This window comes from Onychostruthus taczanowskii, unplaced genomic scaffold, assembly GCF_017590055.1.
Source record: "Onychostruthus taczanowskii isolate IOZ18803 unplaced genomic scaffold, ASM1759005v1 scaffold106, whole genome shotgun sequence".
Taxonomy (NCBI): Eukaryota; Metazoa; Chordata; class Aves; order Passeriformes; family Passeridae; genus Onychostruthus; species Onychostruthus taczanowskii.
Genome location: NW_024497186.1, coordinates 1,842,233 through 1,859,877, shown reverse-complemented (window position 1 = coordinate 1,859,877; position 17,645 = coordinate 1,842,233). Strand labels below are relative to the sequence as shown.

Genomic DNA, 17,645 nt, shown 5'->3' with positions numbered 1-17,645 from the left:
ACCACAATCCACCCTAAAGGAAGCAGGAGAGGGATTTCCCTGGGGAGCAGAGCAGGTGGGAGAGGTGGGGATTGACCCAGAGCTGCTTTAGGATGTGAAGGAAGAATTTCCCTCATGGCACAGAAACTCCTACGTGTTGGTGGTGCTGGGCTGGGCAGGGGTGGCACTGGATGGGCTTTAAGGTCCCTTTTAACCCAATCCATCCTGTAACTCTGCAGGGGACAGGGTGGCCAAGAACTCTCTCAGGCTTCATCTTCCTGCAGTAATCCCACTTTTCTCTGCACCTCAAGTGCCTCAAGTGGAGGGGAAAAAAAAAACACAACAAAAAATAAGCAACCAAAAGCATCTCGTGCCTAAAACCACCTCCAAGCACTGACTGACCACCACTGGACAGGTGACATCCAGCTGTCACCTCAGGGTGAGGGGAAAGGTCACTGAGGCTCTGAGCATCCCTGCTGGGCTCTGTCCTGCATCCTTTCCCTCACCCAGCAGCAGCAGCAGAGGTGGGGACACCCCGGGCAGGGCCACCCCCAAGTCCCTGGTAGCAAAGAGCGGTTGTCCTCCCCACCCCCACGAAGGGTGCAAAATGAGGAAGTGGGAGGGAAAGAGATCTCGTCACAATCGTTGTTACAGCAGAAAGACAAAATCCGAGTGCTCTGGGATGGCCCCGGGCCATCGGTGACAGGAGCCCGAGCACCTGCCTGGGGAGGGACACAGGGACATCATGGTGAGTGCCAGCAGGGCCCCACCCTGCTCCCCTCGGGCTCCCCGGGGTGTCACCTCCTACTGCTGCCACCTCAGGGTACCTCAGCCGTGCCCTGCCCACAGCCAGCCTGGCTGCTCTGGGAGCTACCCCATGTCCCTGCTGGAGAGGGGACAGTGTTCCCCAGCTTGGGGACAGGGCTGGGGGAGGCACTGAGATGGGGTGCAGGGGGCTCGTGACCCCCAGGACAGGGTGGGGAGCACCAGGGGATGGGTCTGTGCTGCCACACAGAGGTTTGGGGTTTGCTGTCACTGCTGTGGTACCCATGAGACAAATTTGTGTCACTGGTGGTGCTGGTTTCTGGTGGTGCTGGTGGGGCAGAGGGTGGGGTGGGGGTGGCAGCCACATTCCCTGGCTAAGAGGGACCCTCTGGGTGCTGGTTCCCCTGGTCAGGGGGCAGGAGCTCAGGGAAGGCAGCAGCCACTTCTGGAAGTTGATGTGGAGGCAGAAGAGGAAGGTGGAAGCTCTCAAAATTAGGAAGATGCTCAGACATGGGCTAAGGAGCTGCCACAGCTCTCAGCTCTGCTTCCTGCCTCCCTCCGGGTGATGTGTCCCTCCGGGTGATGTGTCCCCAGCTATTTCCACGCAGACAGGAAGGGGACAGTGGCCAGGCTGAAACTGAACCTTTTCTCACCCACACTTGTGGCTTTCACCTCCAAGAGGCTGCTCAGATACTGTCACCTCCACTGTCCCCTCCTCCACCACCCGAAACTGTGGCTTCCTGTAGGACCAAAGAACTCTCTGCAGCCATGCCCCTGACCCTGCCAGCCCCATCCTCGTCCCAGCCCTGCCTGGGGCTGCCTTTGACAGTGGTGTGACAAACCTTCTGCTCTTCTCAGGCTTCCGGTGGTTTTGGAGCTTTTGATGATTCTGGGCTTGGCCTATTTGATTCAAAGGTGCCACCTTGGGCTGCATCTGCTGCTTGCTCAAGCCTGCAGGCTTATTTATGTGGTTTAGCCCACAGCTTTGAAGAAAACATGATGTTTTCAAAGTGCTGCCACAGGGCTGCTCCCCTCCCTGCCCAGAGATTCTATCTGAGTGCCAGGAGCATCCTGGCCCCGGGCACAGGGGTGGGGACAGTGCCCATCCCACAGCTGGGGATGCTGAGAGGTTCCTCATGTGTCACCTGTCCCCTTTGGAGCAAAGTCCCTCTTGCACAGGGGCTGCAAAGGCCACCTGGAAGGTGGAGGGGGGACAAAAGCTTCTCCCTGCTTGGCATGAGGGTGGAATGGCTTGGTGCAGGTGCCCTTCCCTGGGGCAGAGGAAGGGACTGGGCAGAGGGGACTGGACAGAGCAGGGCATGGAGAAACTGCTACCCCAAACCTCTGGAAGCAAATTAACTTGTGCTGTCACTCCCCACAGGGATGTCACCTGCAGCCCTGTGCCATGGGAGCTCTCTGGGCACTGAGCTGGGGCAACACCAGGGCTTTAAGGGATCCTAATTCCCCTTCCCTGACTTTACTCTGATTTTTTAGTGAGCCCTGGCCCTGCAAACCCCATGACAGGCTCAGGGAAGGCAGGCAGGAATACCCAGAGCTCTGTAAATCATGACAAACCCTTCATTTACTGCTCTGAGCTGGTGTTTTCCTCCCAGCTGGGCTGCACCAGGTGCCCCAGCAGAGCCAGGAAAGCCCCTGAGCTGGCTCAGAGGAAGAGGGGGCGAAGGCACACTCACCACTGACACCTCTGCGCAGCTGACAGAGAATCTCTCGGTGTCAGCTTAAAACCTTTGAGCTCTCAGTGCAGGAAATTCTCCTTTTGCCTTAATTTGGCCTCAACTAGCAGCCCAGGGTGCCTGTGCCAGCAACTTTGGGGTGATGGGGACAGGGCACTGAGGGGTTTGGCTGCCCATGGGCTCTTGCCACTCTTCTCCTCCTGAAGCCCAGGGTTTGGGATGAAGCTGGGCAGCTCCTGGGGTCCCTGGCAGCTCCCTGGGTGACACCACAGTGACCTTGAGAGGATGGCTGAGCCTGCCATGAGTGTTTTTCCAGCTGGATTTCCTAGGGGATATTAGGATGAAGGCAAAAAACAGGCCTTGAAAAGGAAGATAAGAAGCTCCCTGGGCAATTTCAGGCCACACGAGCAGCCCTGGACTCCCTGAGCCCCCTGAGCTAACCCCAAAAAAAGATGGTGGGACAACACCAAAAAGCCCCTTCAGCAGTTATGTGGGCTTGGCTGGCATTTGGGGTTTGGAGAGAGGGCAAGAGGATGTTTGGGGTTGCAGAGCCCAGTGACAGACACCCCAGGCTGGCTGTGGGGGGCTGGGGACACCTGGTGACAATCAGAGGCTACCAGGAGCCTGCAAAGGTGTCAGGATGCAGAGCCTGAAATCTTGAGAGCCTGCAAAGAAATCAAGCAAAAGGGGAAGAGGAGAAGAAAAGGGAAATGGAAAGAGTAAGAGGCCAGGGCTGATGGGGGAGAAGTGAAATTGGTGACAGGAGCTTGGGGGGTGAAAGAGGAACCGCGGGGGTGGGGAAAGAGGGGCCTCAGCCTGTCCCGATGGGGTGTCCCCTCCTGGGCACCGTGCCGGGGGCCACACGGGCACCACAGCTGTGCCCAGTTTGTTCCTGGAGACATCAAGGGCAAGGGGAGGCCTCTGGGTGGTTTTTGCACAGTGAAATCCCCCCCTCCCAGCTCCTAGTTTACCCCACAAGGGCTGAAATCACAGCCCAGCCCTGCTGCTGCCCCCGGGGGACAGAGCTGGGCCAGCTGGGCAGAGGCTGCTGGCATCTCCCTGGGCAGGAGGAAGGGGAGCAGGGGCACAGGGTGCAAGGAGGATGTGGGGGTGCAGAGGAATGCCACCACCACCCTCCCCCTGCCTTGTTGTGGCTCATAATCAGTCAGTGCATCAACAAAAGTCTTTCATTAGCCTGGTGAGGAGCAGGGGCTGGGGCAGGTCCTGTCTGCTCCTCTGCAGGTGCCAGGAGGCGAGGAGGGGTCCAGGGGGCTGGGACAAGCCCCATGCACTGAATTTTGAGCTCTGCGAGTTCCCGGCTTTGCCAAACCCCTCCCTTTGCACCGCCCGGTGCCCGGCTTGGGCTGAGCCGGGGACCAGGCAGGGCTGCGGGCAGCTCGGAGGCTCAGAGCCAGCCCTGGTGGCAGGAGGTGGCCCCGGCACAGCCGCTGTGTCCCCGTCCCCTCAGGGCAGCAAGGAGCGCTTCCACTGGCAGAGCCACAATGTCAAGCAGAGCGGCGTGGACGACATGGTGCTGCTGTCCAAAATCTCCGAGGAGGCCATCGTGGAGAACCTCAAGAAGCGTTTCATGGACGATTTCATCTTTGTATCCTTCCCCAGGCAGCGGGGACAGACACAGGAGCGGCAGGGATGGGCTTCAAGGCTTTGTCAGGACATGGGACAGCGTGTGCCGTGCCCCGAGGGAACAGGATGGGGACAGGCTGCGGGAATGTCGCCGTTCCCGAGCTGAGCTGCGCTTGGCACAGACACAACAACCAAACCCCCCCTCCTGCCATGCTGCAGAAACCACTTTGCTCCTTCCTTTGTAGCCACAAAGCCCCTCAGCCTCACCTCCCCTGCTCCTGCACAGCGGGGTGCTGTGTCCCTGACCGGGGTGGGAGCAGTGACATAGTCCCTGCTGCTGTCACCCACCCCCAGCGATGCCCACAGCGTGTCCTGGCTGCTCTGAACCCCCCCAAATCCAGGCAAAGCCCGGATGGAGCAGGAGCATCCCTACAGGTGCGGGGAGGAGGTGCCACCCCTGGTCCCCAGCAGTGCCAGGACACAGGGGACACTGTGCCAGCGCAGGGGACACGGAGCTGCTCCAGCCGGGCTGGCACTGCCGGGCACCACAGCTCTGCAGGAGGACGGGGACCTGTCCCCAAGCCCTGCTCACCCCACACCTGCCTGGGGACGCAGCCAGATCCGTGCCCTGCTCCCCAGGACGGCGGTGGCTGTCGCTGCTGGGGACAAGGAGCAGAGCCCCGAGGGACACAGCAGGGTACGGGGAGGGCTCGCCGGGGTGGCAGCGGGGCTGGGGCTGCTGCCCACGCCGCTCTATTTCCCCTGCATGTGGGGACGTGGCCCTGTCCTTACAAGGCGGTGCTGTCCCGGCTGTGACTCAGCCACCTCCCCCCGCAGCCCTGGGGCTTTACATGCCTTTTGGGTTGGCTTTTTTGGGTTTTTGATTTTGGTTTTTGGAGGGGAAAAATACCCCACACAGCCTCTCCCTTCCTTTTTTTCTGTGCTGTTGCACGCAGGGCTCTGTCCAGTCATGACTCAACATCCCAAGCTTCTGCATTTCCCAGAAAAGTTCCTTCTTCCTGCCTTTGGCCGCTCTCCCCCTATTTGGGACACAAATAGGATATCAAGGCTTGGATAACCCCACGTGCTTCATCCCCGCCCTCCATCTCCTCACCCAGCTGGGGACTCACCCCCATCCCGCTGCAATTCCCTCCTTTTCCCTGCCCCTGCCCGCACTCAGTGACTCGGGGATGCTGCAGGAAAGGCATCAGGGTGAGGCAGGGAAAGGCAGGAAACGCCGTTCCTCTCGTCTTCGTGCCTCAGTTTCCCTGGATGTAAAATCAGGATGGGCTCCTGCTGGAAAAGCCGCAGATGGAGCGTGAGCAGAGGGCGGATTCTAGGAATGATGGAGAAGATTTTGGAGCCGATCCCCAGCCAGAGCAGGGAGGTGAAGGGATGCTCCTGCACCCATCACACTGCAGGGGGCTGAGGGAGCGCTGGGAGTGCCCCAAGTCACGGCAGCAGGGCAGCTCTGCCTGTGCCAGACTGGAAATGCCACCCTCGTGGCATTCCTGGTGCAGCCCCAGGACGTGGCAGGGACCCCATAACCGCCTCCTGCCCCCGGGGTGGGACTGGGCAGTGGGAAGGGGGGACACGGGAAGGGACACACGGCCCTTGACCTGCTGCCCAGACCTACATCGGGCCCGTGCTGATCTCCGTGAACCCCTTCAAGCAGATGCCGTATTTCACCGACCGCGAGATCGAGCTGTACCAGGGCGCGGTGAGGCTGCCCCGCGGGCAATCTGGGGTTAAACCTGTGCAAACCCCCCCAGGCGCGTCCCCTGAGGGTCCCCATCCTCCACAGCCCCTCGGCTGCTCCAGGGGTCAGTGCTCCCAACAAGAGACCCAGCAGCAAAGCCTGGGGAATTCAGCTCAGAAATGCACATAAAGAAACCCAAACATGGTAAAATGCAGCGGAGCGGCTCTGCCCCAGCGAGCTCCCCAAGGAGGAGGGGGGTGAAAAATCACCAGACTCGCTGCTGATGAGCTGGTGTTTGTGGGAGGAGGCTGATTCCCACATGGGCAGAGTGAGGGGATTTTGGGGATTTGGGAAGCTCTGTGCCCAGCACTGCTGTCTTTGTCCATTGTCCTTTATTTAGGGTCAGTGTGAAGGGGCTGGTTCCCACATGGGCAGAGTGAGGGGGATTTGAGGAGCCCTGTGCCCAGCACTGCTGTCCTTGTCCCTTGTCCTTTATTTAGGGACAGTGTGAAGGGGCTGATTCCCACAAGAGCAGAGTGAGGAGATTTTGGGGAGCTGGGGGTTGCTCCATGCCCAGAACTGCTGTCCTTGTCCCTCTTTTAGGGTCACTGTGAAGAGGCTGGTTCCCCTCTGGGCAGTGAAGGGGATTTGGGGAGGGGATCTGGAGGTTGCCCTGTGCTCAGCCCTGCTGTCCCTGTCCCCTGGTTAGGCCCAGTATGAAAATCCCCCCCACATCTACGCCCTGACTGACAACATGTACCGGAACATGCTGATCGACGGGGAGAACCAGTGTGTCATCATCAGGTACTGGGGGACACTGGGGCACAGGCTGACTGTCACTGCCCCTGGGGACACCTGTCCCCACCAGCCCTTCTCCCCAGCCTGGGGTTTCCCAGCTAAGATGTGGCTGAAGAGCTGGCTCCAGGGGGTGTCTGGAGGGACCCCCTGGCAAGGCTGTGCCCAGGGGTGTACCAGGCAGGGACAGAGGCACAGAGCCTTGTGCAATGCAGTGTTGCAAGAGAAATGGTCAGGATGTGGGGCAAGGCTGGAGACTTCCCTCTGAGGCTCCCAAGTCCCCCTCCTCCACTTCTAAACCCGGTGACAACAAATTCAACATCTCATGGAGCAGCTCCTCACTGCCACTCTCTGCACACACTGATTCCCCTGGGCAGCCCCATCCAAGGGGTGGCACTGTCCCCAGAATTCACTGTCATCCTCTGCTCCTGCTCCAGGAGCCACCCCAAAGCTCCCCCAAAGGATAGGTGGCTGTGGTGGGGTTGTTTCACATCTGCTCTGCTTTGTCCTTTGCACAGCGGAGAAAGCGGAGCTGGGAAAACAGTGGCAGCAAAATACATCATGGGCTACATCTCCAAAGTGTCTGGGGGCGGGGAGAAAGTCCAGGTGGGTCTGTTGTCCTCCCTGCCACTCATCATTTCACCTCCCAACTGATCCCCAACACCCCAGTCCCCAACATCCCCCGATGGGGGCTGGTGGTGACACACGGAGCAGCTGCTCCAGGACTGGGGACATGCAAAGCCTCAGGTCTGTCCTCAGGCCTGGAGTGGGACACAGTGCTGAGCCCTGCCCTCCTGTGTCCCCAGCACGTGAAGGACATCATCCTGCAGTCCAACCCGCTGCTGGAAGCCTTTGGAAATGCCAAAACTGTCCGGAACAACAATTCCAGCCGCTTCGTAAGTCCCGGGGCAGGTGCAGGGGTCAGCGCTGCAGCAGAACCACTGAACCAGCTGGGTTCAAAGCTGACCTTTAGTCCAGCCATTCCCCCAGCACTGCCCCAAGTATTCCCAAGTGACACATCCAGCTTTTCAATCCCTCCAGGGATGGTGACTCCAGCACAGTCTGTTCCACTGCCTGACCACCCTTTCAATGGAGAAATTTTTCCTCATATCCAATCTAAACCTCCCCTGGGGCAATGTGAGGCCATTTCCTGTGGCCCTGTTGCCTGTTACCTGGGAGAAGAGAGCGACCCCACTGGGTTCCAACCTCCTTTTGGGCAGTTGAGGGAGCAATGAGGTCTCCACATAAACAATGAAGCCTTCAGCCAGGCGTTGCACACCCCACAAAGCTCCTGGTGTGGTGGGGCAGGGCTTGTGGGGAATGAGGAATGCCCTGAGGCAGGGCCACAGCTCTGAGCAGGATCTGTGCTGGAGCAGGGAAAATACTTTGAGATCCAGTTCAGCCGGGGCGGAGAACCCGATGGGGGCAAGATCTCCAACTTCCTGCTGGAGAAGTCTCGCGTGGTGAGCCAGAACGAGTGCGAGCGGAATTTCCACATCTACTACCAGGTATGGGGGTGGTCTGGAGCCACCAGGCTGCAGGGGGGACCAGGAGCAGGCTGACCACAGCCCCCTGTCCCCTCCCAGCTCATCCAAGGGGCGTCCCAAGAGCAGCGGCAGAATTTGGGCATCATGAGCCCGGATTATTACTTCTACCTGAACCAGACAGACACCTACCAGGTGGAGGGCACAGATGACCGCAGCGACTTCCATGAGACCATGGTGAGTGCCTGGGAGGGAGGGGAGTCCCCAAAACCTCTGGGGCTGGGTGGGGCTCACGGGGTCCGTGCACCCCCAGAATGCCATGCAGGTCATCGGCATCTGCGGCGAGGACCAGCAGCTGGTGCTGCAGATCGTGGCAGGGATCCTGCACCTGGGCAACATCAGCTTCAGGGAGGAGGGCAACTATGCCCGGGTGGAGAACGCTGACTGTGAGTAGCCACATGGCTGCAGGGGACAGGTGGGATGAGCCTCGGGAATGAGTGGCAAACTGGCTGGGGCACAAATCCCCTGGCAGAGGAGGGAAGCGGCACCAGCACCTTCCGCAGGTTAGACATGGGGAAACTGAGGCAGCAAGTAAATGGCTCAGCCAGAGCTTGATTAGCCAGGGGACAGATGCCAGGTGTCACTTTGGGAGAGGAAGGGCCCATGTCCCCTGTCATTGTCCCACTGCTGTCCTTCACACCTGGATGGAGCCAAGGGTTTAGACCGTGGCCAGAGCCAGGTGGGGACAACACAGCCCTGACCACCCTGCTCTGCCCAGCCCTGGCTTTCCCTGCCTACCTGCTGGGGGTCGACCAGGAGCGCCTCAACGAGAAGGTCACCAGCAGGAAAATGGACAGCAAGTGGGGCGGCCGCTCCGAGTCCATCACTGTGACCCTCAACGTGGAGCAGGCGGCCTACACCCGGGACGCGCTGGCCAAGGGGCTCTACGCCCGCGTCTTCGACTTCCTGGTGGAGGTGTGTGGGCCTGACAGGGGATGGTCACCCCCTGCTCCAGGAGATGGCCAATCCCACCACCCTGCAGCCAGCTTGTCCCCTCTGTCCCCGCAGTCCATCAACCGGGCCATGCAGAAGCCGTACGAGGAGTACAGCGTCGGGGTGCTGGACATCTATGGCTTCGAGATATTCCAGGTGTGTGTGGCTGGGAATGTCCTGCCCTGCTCCCACAGCAAGGACAGCACCTGGGTCAGGTGGCCCCAAGAAGGGTCCCTAGAGTAGCACCCAAGCACTGCTGGTTGGGGTCCCCCAATGAGGCAGAGGAGCAGAGGACAACTCAGCACCATTTTCTCTTCCATCTTTCATGCAGAAAAATGGCTTTGAGCAATTCTGCATTAACTTTGTGAATGAGAAGCTGCAGCAGATCTTCATTGAGCTGACCCTGAAGGCAGAGCAGGTATGGGAGGCTGGGCTGGGGGCTATGGGGCTGTGTCAGCATCCCAATTCCTGCACCCCCCTCCTCCCCAGCACCACAGCTGGAGCAGGGGGTCTGCAGCACATCCCAGGGGCTCGGGGACCACCCAGCTCTCCCTGTGCTTCCCCAGGAGGAGTATGTGCAGGAGGGGATCAAGTGGACACAGATCCAGTACTTCAACAACAAGGTGGTGTGTGACCTAATAGAGAACAAGCTGGTGAGTGGGGTCCCCTCTGCTGGGTAGGCTTTTGGGGGAGCAGGGGCACCCAGGGACAGGGCTGTGTGGGTTCTTGAGGTAGCAAAAGCTGGTCCTGCCAAGCAGCGGAGAATCCCAGACTGGTTTGGGTTAGCAGGAACCTTAAAGATCATCTTGTCCCACTCCCTGCTGTGGGCAGGGACATTTTCCAGTGTCCCAGGGTGCTCCAACCCCTGTCCAGCCTGGCCTTGGACATTTTCAGCACCCATGGGCACCTGGTTCAACATGAAGCAGCTGTGACCACGTGCAGGATTGGGCCCTGCCACACCCATGGTTTCCCTTTCCTTGTCACAGAACCCTCCTGGGATCATGAGTGTCCTGGATGACGTGTGTGCCACCATGCATGCCACGGGCGAGGGTGCCGACCAGACCCTGCTGCAGAAGCTGCAGGCGGCCGTGGGCACCCACGAGCACTTCAACAGCTGGAGCTCGGGCTTTGTCATCCACCACTATGCTGGCAAGGTGGGTAGGGCCCCCCAAAGCCCACAGCCTGCACCCCACAGCCCCACCTGCCACAGCTGAGGTCCCCTCCTGTCCCCAGGTGTCCTACGATGTGAACGGCTTCTGTGAGCGCAACCGGGACGTGCTTTTCACTGACCTGATCGAGCTCATGCAGAGCAGTGAATAGTGAGTCTGGCATTGCTGGGGAGCTGGGGCACCCCAAAAGGGCAGGGGAAGAGGGCAGAGTCCTCAACATGCAGATCTGAAAGGCTGGTCCTGCCTTTGTGGGTTGGGGTGCTCTGTCTTGCATGGCCCCATGGGCACCGGGGGCATCCCAGGGTTGCAGGGTTGGGCAGAGCGGGACCATCCACCAGCTCTGCTCCTGCTCCTGCTCCTGGGGGTGGTCAGGCAGAAGGCACACAGCCCCACAGCAGAGGACTTCCCAGCTGGCCTCAGCCCAGGCCATGCTGGCAGCTCTCACCTAGGGACTGTCACCTTCCTTGCAGCGGTTTCATCCGGATGCTTTTCCCAGAAAAACTTGATTCTGACAAAAAGGGACGGCCAACCACGGCAGGCTCCAAAATCAAGGTGTGTCCTAAGGGCTGCAGAGCAGCAGCTGCCTCTGAGGCAGTGGCAGGGACACTACTCCCATCACCCCCTTTGATGCTACAGAGGTCGATCCTTGCACCAGAAACAGGCCAACGACCTGGTGAACACGCTCATGAAGTGCACCCCACACTACATCCGCTGCATTAAACCCAACGAGACCAAGAAACCCCGGGACTGGGAGGAGAGCAGGTAACAGGGAGCCCACAGAGCCCAGGGAATGGGACCCAGCCATGGAGATATGGCCAGGACCAGCTTTCCTCCAAAAACTGCAGCCCTGGGCTGGTCCCTCTGAGCTGTCCACTAACCCAGGGAGCACAAGGAGCGTGTGGGGACACATTGTCCTCTTTAGGTGCCCTCCTAACCTGTCATCCCACGTTGTCCCTGCCTGCTGCACAGGGTGAAGCACCAGGTCGAGTACCTGGGGCTGAAGGAGAACATCCGGGTGCGCCGGGCAGGCTTCGCCTACCGCCGCCTCTTCCACAAGTTCCTGCAGCGGTGAGTGGCCACTGGCACAGAGCTGGCAGACCCCACAGCACCTCCTCAGGAGGAGATGAGGGTGTGGGAGGCCCTGGAATGGCTTCACAGGTGAAGAAAGTTGGGGGTGTTCAACCTGGAGAAGAAAAGGCTTGGGCAAGACCTTAGAGCCCCTTCTAGGGACTAAAGAGAGCAGCAGAGGGACTTGGGATGAGGGCATGGAGGAGCAGGACACAGGGAATGGCTTTCCACTGCCAGAGGGCAGGGATGGATGGGATACTGGTAAGAATTCTTCCCTGGGAGGGTGGGGAGGGCCTGGCACAGGGTGCCCAGAGCAGGGCAGTGTCCAAGGCCAGGTTGGATGGGGCTTGGAGTAGCCTGGGACAGTGGAAGGTGTCCCTGCCATGGCAGGGGTGGGACTGGATGGGCTTGAAGGTCCCTTCCAACCCAAATTATTGTGGGATTATTGTGGGATTCTGTGACCTTGCCCTGTCCCCACAGCTACGCCATCCTCACCCCCGAGACGTGGCCGTCGTGGCGCGGGGATGAGCGCCAAGGGGTGCAGCACCTCCTGCGTTCAGTCAACATGGACCCAGACCAGTACCAGATGGGCAAGAGCAAGGTGTTCGTCAAGAATCCCGAGTCGGTGGGTAGCCCTGGCCCCTGGGGGGCACTGCCTGTGGCTGGGTGTCAGTGGGGAGGGTTTTTGGGGTGTCCTGGCTCAGCATGCCTGTCCCTCCCAGCTCTTCCTGCTTGAGGAGATGCGGGAGAGGAAATTTGACAGCTTCGCCCGGGTGATCCAGAAGGCCTGGCGCCGGCACGTCGCCATCCGCAAATACGAGCAGATGAGAGAGGAGGGTAAGGCTGGGCAAGGACAGGGACAGTGCCACCCCAGCAGCTCTTTTAGGGCGCTTTTCACTGGGACAGCCCAGCTGTCTGAGCAGCAGCCTGGCTCCTAATCGTGGCACTAATGGTGATTAGGTGATGGAGGAACTAGTCTGTGAGTTGTTGGGAGTCTTTTCCCACTCTGAAAGGAGAGCACAGATTTCCTGCTCCTATTTCCAGCCCTGGGAGCCTTGTGCTGTCTCACTCTGCATTTCACAGCCTGCACAGGGATGGAGGGGAGTAGCTGGGAGTCAGTGTTGGCACAAGCCACTGACACCATCATGGGTTTTCCCACTCTCCCAAAGAAGCAGGAAAAATCAAGGGGGAGAACCCAGAACACAGATGGGTCCATCCCTCCCTCCCACAGCACAAGGTTTTTGAAGGCAATTAATGGGTTTCAAAGCCAGCCAAGCTCAAGCAGCTGGGATTCCTCCCACAGCATAAAACAAACCCCACTTCTTGCTGCCATGACCCGTGTGATGTTTGGGGGGGGCTCTGAGCCACCAGCACAGAGCCATGTCAGACCTGCACCTCTTTGGGGTCCCTCCCAGCCGCCAGCATCCTCTACAACTTCAAAGAGCGGCGCAGGAACAGCATCAACAGGAATTTCGTGGGGGATTACCTGGGCATGGAGGAGCGGCCAGAGCTGAGGCAGTTCCTGGCCAAGCGGGAGCGCATCGACTTCGCCGACTCCGTCACCAAATACGACCGGAGGTTCAAGGTGCAGGGACACACCTGGGGCTGGGCACCTGCTGCAGCTCCTGGTGTCTTCCCTCGGGTGGGGTGTGTGGGGAGGGGGTGTTTGTGCCCCCCCCAGTGAAGCCCCCCTCATCCCCTTTTCCTACCCTTTCCCAGCCCATCAAGCGGGATTTCATTCTCACCCCCAAGTACTTCTACCTGATCGGGCGGGAGAAGGTGAAGAAGGGGCCTGAGAAGGGGCAGATCAAGGAGGTGCTCAAGAAGAAGGTGGAGCTGCAGGCGGTGAGCGGTGTCTCGCTGAGGTGTGTCCCTTACCAGGGGCTCTGCACTGGGGGGTACCCATGGCTGGGCTTCCTCTCTCTCCATGCCCTGCTGCTCCCCAGTCCCTCATCCACGGGGGTGTCCAGCCCTGAGGAGGAGGCTCCCCATGGGTGCTTTGCAGAAGCCAGGGAGTTTTCCAGCCAAATCACCCTCTAAATTTCCTTGGGGTGGACCCAAGCCCTGTGGGATCCCCAAATCCCCCCCAACCCAGCTGGCACCGGCCTTGGTGGGGTTGACACCACTGGTTGCTCCCTCAGCACCAGGCAGGATGACTTCTTCATCCTCCACGAGAATGACGCCGACAATTTCTTGGAGTCCATCTTCAAGACGGAGCTGATCAGCCTCCTGTGCAAACGCTTTGAGGAGCTCACCCGCTCCAAGCTGCCCCTCTCCTTCAAGGACACGTAAGGATGGAGGCTGAGAGGTGACAAAGCAGGACAGGGTCCTGTCAACACAGCCTCATGGCTTCTCTCGCCCCCAGACTACAGTTTCGGGTGAAGAAGGAGGGCTGGGGTGGCGGTGGCACCCGCAATGTCACCTTCATCAGAGGACAGGGCGACGTGGCCGCCCTCAAAGCTGGAGGCAAAACCCTTATGGTCAGCATCGGGGATGGGCTCCCCAGGAATGCCAGTGAGTGCTAGGGCACTGGAGGGTGGCAGAGGGGGGACACAGGAGCGCTGGGGTCACAGGGCACGGCTGGAGGCCTGGGAGCATTGGGGTGAGCTGGGTGTATTGTGTCTCCCCCGGGAAGGACCCATTTCTGCTCTGGTGATGGGGCAGCACCGGCACCTTTGGGGAACAGGGTACAAATGGGGGGACAGCCCCTAGAGCTGGCTCTGAGGACTGTCACCTAACGGGGGGCTTGTGTCCCCCCAGAGCCCACAAGGAAGGGGGCAGCACAGGGCAGAGGTGGCAGCAGGCGTCCGGCACCTTCCCGCAGTGCCCCACCAGCACCCAGAGGTGAGGAGGGGGTATGGGGTGGGGTATACCCGGGGGTGCAGGCTGTGCATGGCCCCTCATAATGCACCCTCCTGGGATGGGCTGTTCCAGGAGCCTGCAGGAACGGGGGTCCCCAGGTCCCCCGCGAGGATAGCTGGGCACAGAGGGACACCTACAAGAAGCCCCAGAAGCAGACGCGGGGTCCCCCAGCCACAGCGCTCCCCGCCCGCAATGCCGGCCACCAGCCCAAGGCACGGCCCCCATCCGAGCACAACATGGACTTCCTCAACGTGCCTGACCAGGGGGTGGCTGGGTAGGTCCTGTGCCATGTCCCTGTCCCTGTCCCATCTTCCTCTCCCACTGCCACCAGCACGCGGAGATGCTTTCCCCTCTGAGGAGGGGACCATATGTGTCCCCTCCTCAGAGACAGGGGATGTGTCCTGGCTTTGCTGGCAGGACACATCTCCCAGGCTCTTGTGCATCCCAGTCCTCCCAGTCCCTGAACTGGGAGCACCCAGCTACAGGCACAGAGCATCCCATGGTGGTGGGACAGCAGGATGGGCAGCTCATCCTGCCCCAGTTCCCCCAGTCCCTGAACTGGGAGAACTCACCTGCAGGCACAGACAGCAGAGTGGGCAGGAGGGTGCAGCTCATCCTGCTCCAGTTTCCCCAGTCCCTGAACTGGGAGCACCCAGCTGTGCTGCAAGCATGGAGCATCCCATGGATGGGTGGGGGACAGAAGGGTGGACAGGAGGGTGCAGCTCCTCCTGCCCCAGTCCTCCCAGTCCCTGAACTGGGAGCACCTAGCTGCAGACACAGAGCACCTCAGGATGGGCAGAGGGTGTAGCTCATCCTGCCCCAGTTCCCCCAGTCCCTGAACTGGGAGCGCCCACCTGCAGGCACAGAGCATCCCATGGGTGGGGAGTTCATCCTGCCCCAGTTCCCCCAGTCCCTGCACTGTGACAATCCACCTGCAGGCACGGAGCACCCCATGGGTGATGCAGGGTGGGCAGGGGCAGCAGCACATGCCATCCCCCGTGCCCTGCCGGTGCAGACCCCGTCCCTCCCGCCCTCAGGGTGCAGCGCCGGCGCAGCGTGGGCCAGCGGCCGCCCCCGGCCCGGCGCCCCAAGCCGCAGCCCAAGGCGGAGGGGCCGCGCTGCCGGGCGCTCTACCAGTACATCGGGCAGGACGTGGACGAGCTCAGCTTCAACGTGGGGGACGTCATTGTCATCCTGATGGAAGGTACCTGCTCCTGCCCTGCCCGACTCCTCTCCCTGCCTCCTCTCCCTGCCGTGCTGGCACCAGCACAGCTGATTTTTTGTCTCCTCCCCAGATGCCTCTGGCTGGTGGAAGGGCCAGCTGCACGGCAAGGAAGGGCTTTTCCCTGGGAATTATGTGCAGAGGATCTGAGCTGGAGGAAAGGAGGAGGTCACTGTCCTCCCACCCCACCTCCAGAGGCTGTGCCCAAGGTGCCAGGGCACCTGAAGTTTTCCCAGCAACTTCAAAACTTCCCAAGAACTTCCCAACCGTGAAGTTTTCCCATCAGTGCTATCACAGAGTGAGCATTTCCTCACAAGCCCCCCAGACTGTGCCGGTGCCAGGGGCTGGATCCCACAGCCCCTTCAGCTGGGGGCACCCTGTAGCCAGGACGGGCTCTTGGCTGCTTATTCGTACCCTGGGACTCAAACTGCTCTCCGTGATATGAATAGAACCGTTGTTTGTAATTATGGTAAATAAGCAGACTCAGCAAAGCTGACTCAGATTTTGAGTTTGAGGGTTGTATTTCACCCACTAAGGCTGTTTCAAATCTGTAACGTGGGCAGACACAGATCAGAGGCAGCCCCGTTCCTCCCACCACGAACCCTCCAGAAAATGCTGAATACACCAACCAGCTCTCCAGGCTCCAGCTCAGACACCTCCAGGCTCCGCTGTGGCTCTGGATGGCTCAGCACAGCCGGCGAGGCAAAGCAGGAGCAGGGCGCTGCTGCCGTGCCCCGGTTTGGCACAGGAACAGTCCGAGGATCCCTCAGGCAAAGCCCAGGAGCTGTTACAGCCTCTCCTGGCGCTGCTCGGGGCAGCTGTGGGGTCTCATCCCTGTGGGATGCTTGGGGTGGCAGCTGAGACCCTCTGTGCCGACATCCTCCAGCCCAGGGCAGGGGGACAGCTGGGCTGGGGTGTGGGCTGGGGGCCGAGCCCCACCCGGGGCTGCCCCAGGGGGTTTTCAGCCGGGAGAGGGAACAGCGCTGAAATGTCCGCCCCATGTCCGGCCTCCCCGCCAGGCCCCGCGCCGGAGGAAGTGACGACAGCCTGATCCCACAGAGCCCGGCTGATCCCACAGCACGGCCCTCCTCTTCCTCCCGGATCCCACAGAGCCCGGCTGATCCCACAGCACAGCCCTCCTCTTCCTTCCTCCCTGATCCCACAGAGCCCGAGTGATCCCACAGCCCAGCCCTCCTCTTCCTCCCTGATCCCACAGCGCAGCCCTCCTCTTCCTCCCTCCCGAGCCCCCACTGGAGCTGCTCCCCTGTCACACAGACCTTCCTCCCCACCTCAGCTTTGGAGTCCAGCGGTGTTCAGGGGACCCTGTGTCCTCCAGGGAGGGATTAACAGAGGGCAGAACCCCACTGGGGTGGGAAGTTCCCCGTGGAATTGCAAACTCCTCACAGCCCCACACTGGAAATTGTGGGTCCCCCCTCCCCCCGTTTTGGGGTTTTTCAGGCCCTGCAGTTCTCGGGGTGATTTTCCTGTAAATCACAGCTCTTTAGGAGTCCTTGCACTGCAGAGTGCAAGAGGGAGGTGTCTGATTTTATTTTAATAAAAAATAGTGGCTTCGGGAACTCTGAGGATTTGGGAAACTCCTTCCTGCCCCTTCCAGCCCTTCCTGGTGGAATGGGGCTGGGGAATGGGGGCAGTGGGTGCTGTCAGGGGGATGTCCCTGCTCAGCCCTGCAGGGACGTGGGAGCAGGGCCAGCTCAGGCACCCCCGGGCTGCTCCAGAGGGCTCCGGGTGCTCCAAAGAGCTCCAGGGACTCCCGGGGGTTTGGGGGTCTCTCAGGGGCTTCTGTTGCTGCGAGGATCCTGGAGGGTCCTGGGCTGCTCCTCGGGGCACACATGAGCTGAGGGGTGCTCCCAAAAATACGGGGTGTTCCCAAAAATCTGGGGTGCTCCCAAAAATCCGAGGTGTTCCCAGGAGCTTGGGGTGTTCCCAGAAGCTCAGGGTGCTCCCAAAAATCCAGGGTGTTCCCAGGAGCTTGGGGTGTTGCCAGGAACTTGGGGAAGCTCCCAAAAATCCAGGGTATTCCCAGGAGTCTGGGGTGCTCCCAAGAGTCCGGGGTGTTCCCAGGAGCTTGGGGTATTCTCAGGAGCTTGGGGTGCTCCCAAAAATCTGGGATGATCCCAGGAGCTCGGGGTGCTCCCAAGAGTCTGGGGTGCTCCCAAAAATTCGGTGTGTTCCCAGGAACTCGGGGTGTTTCCAAAAATCTGGGGTGTCCCCAGGAGCCCGGGGTGCTCAGAGGGTCTGGGATGCTCCAAGGGCTCCAGCACTTCCCACCGGGTTCAGGGTCTGAGCATCCCAGGATGCTCCGGAGCCCCC

The 17,645-nt window shown here is 60.3% G+C and overlaps 1 protein-coding gene across 2 annotated transcripts; it reads left to right on the top strand.

The window, feature by feature from the left end:
* Positions 1 to 641: 641 nt before the first annotated feature.
* On the top strand, positions 642 to 15,764 carry MYO1F (myosin IF). Of its 2 annotated transcripts, none has more exons than XM_041415798.1 (28): positions 642 to 727; positions 3,907 to 4,044; positions 5,653 to 5,742; positions 6,431 to 6,525; positions 7,035 to 7,122; positions 7,323 to 7,412; positions 7,893 to 8,024; positions 8,103 to 8,237; positions 8,314 to 8,446; positions 8,779 to 8,975; positions 9,069 to 9,149; positions 9,325 to 9,411; positions 9,560 to 9,646; positions 9,980 to 10,147; positions 10,227 to 10,312; positions 10,633 to 10,714; positions 10,818 to 10,924; positions 11,132 to 11,230; positions 11,711 to 11,855; positions 11,953 to 12,067; positions 12,646 to 12,815; positions 12,950 to 13,095; positions 13,372 to 13,518; positions 13,596 to 13,710; positions 13,991 to 14,074; positions 14,165 to 14,366; positions 15,130 to 15,296; positions 15,388 to 15,764. In XM_041415798.1, exons 1-27 carry the CDS (start codon positions 725 to 727, stop codon positions 15,288 to 15,290), a joined length of 3,183 nt encoding a protein of 1,060 aa, XP_041271732.1. In that variant the 5' UTR covers positions 642 to 724; the 3' UTR covers positions 15,291 to 15,296; positions 15,388 to 15,764. The 2 variants fall into 2 exon arrangements, with proteins under 2 accessions (XP_041271732.1, XP_041271722.1); XM_041415788.1 differs by having other exon boundaries at positions 13,596 to 13,744.
* The last annotated feature ends 1,881 nt before the right edge of the window (positions 15,765 to 17,645 follow it).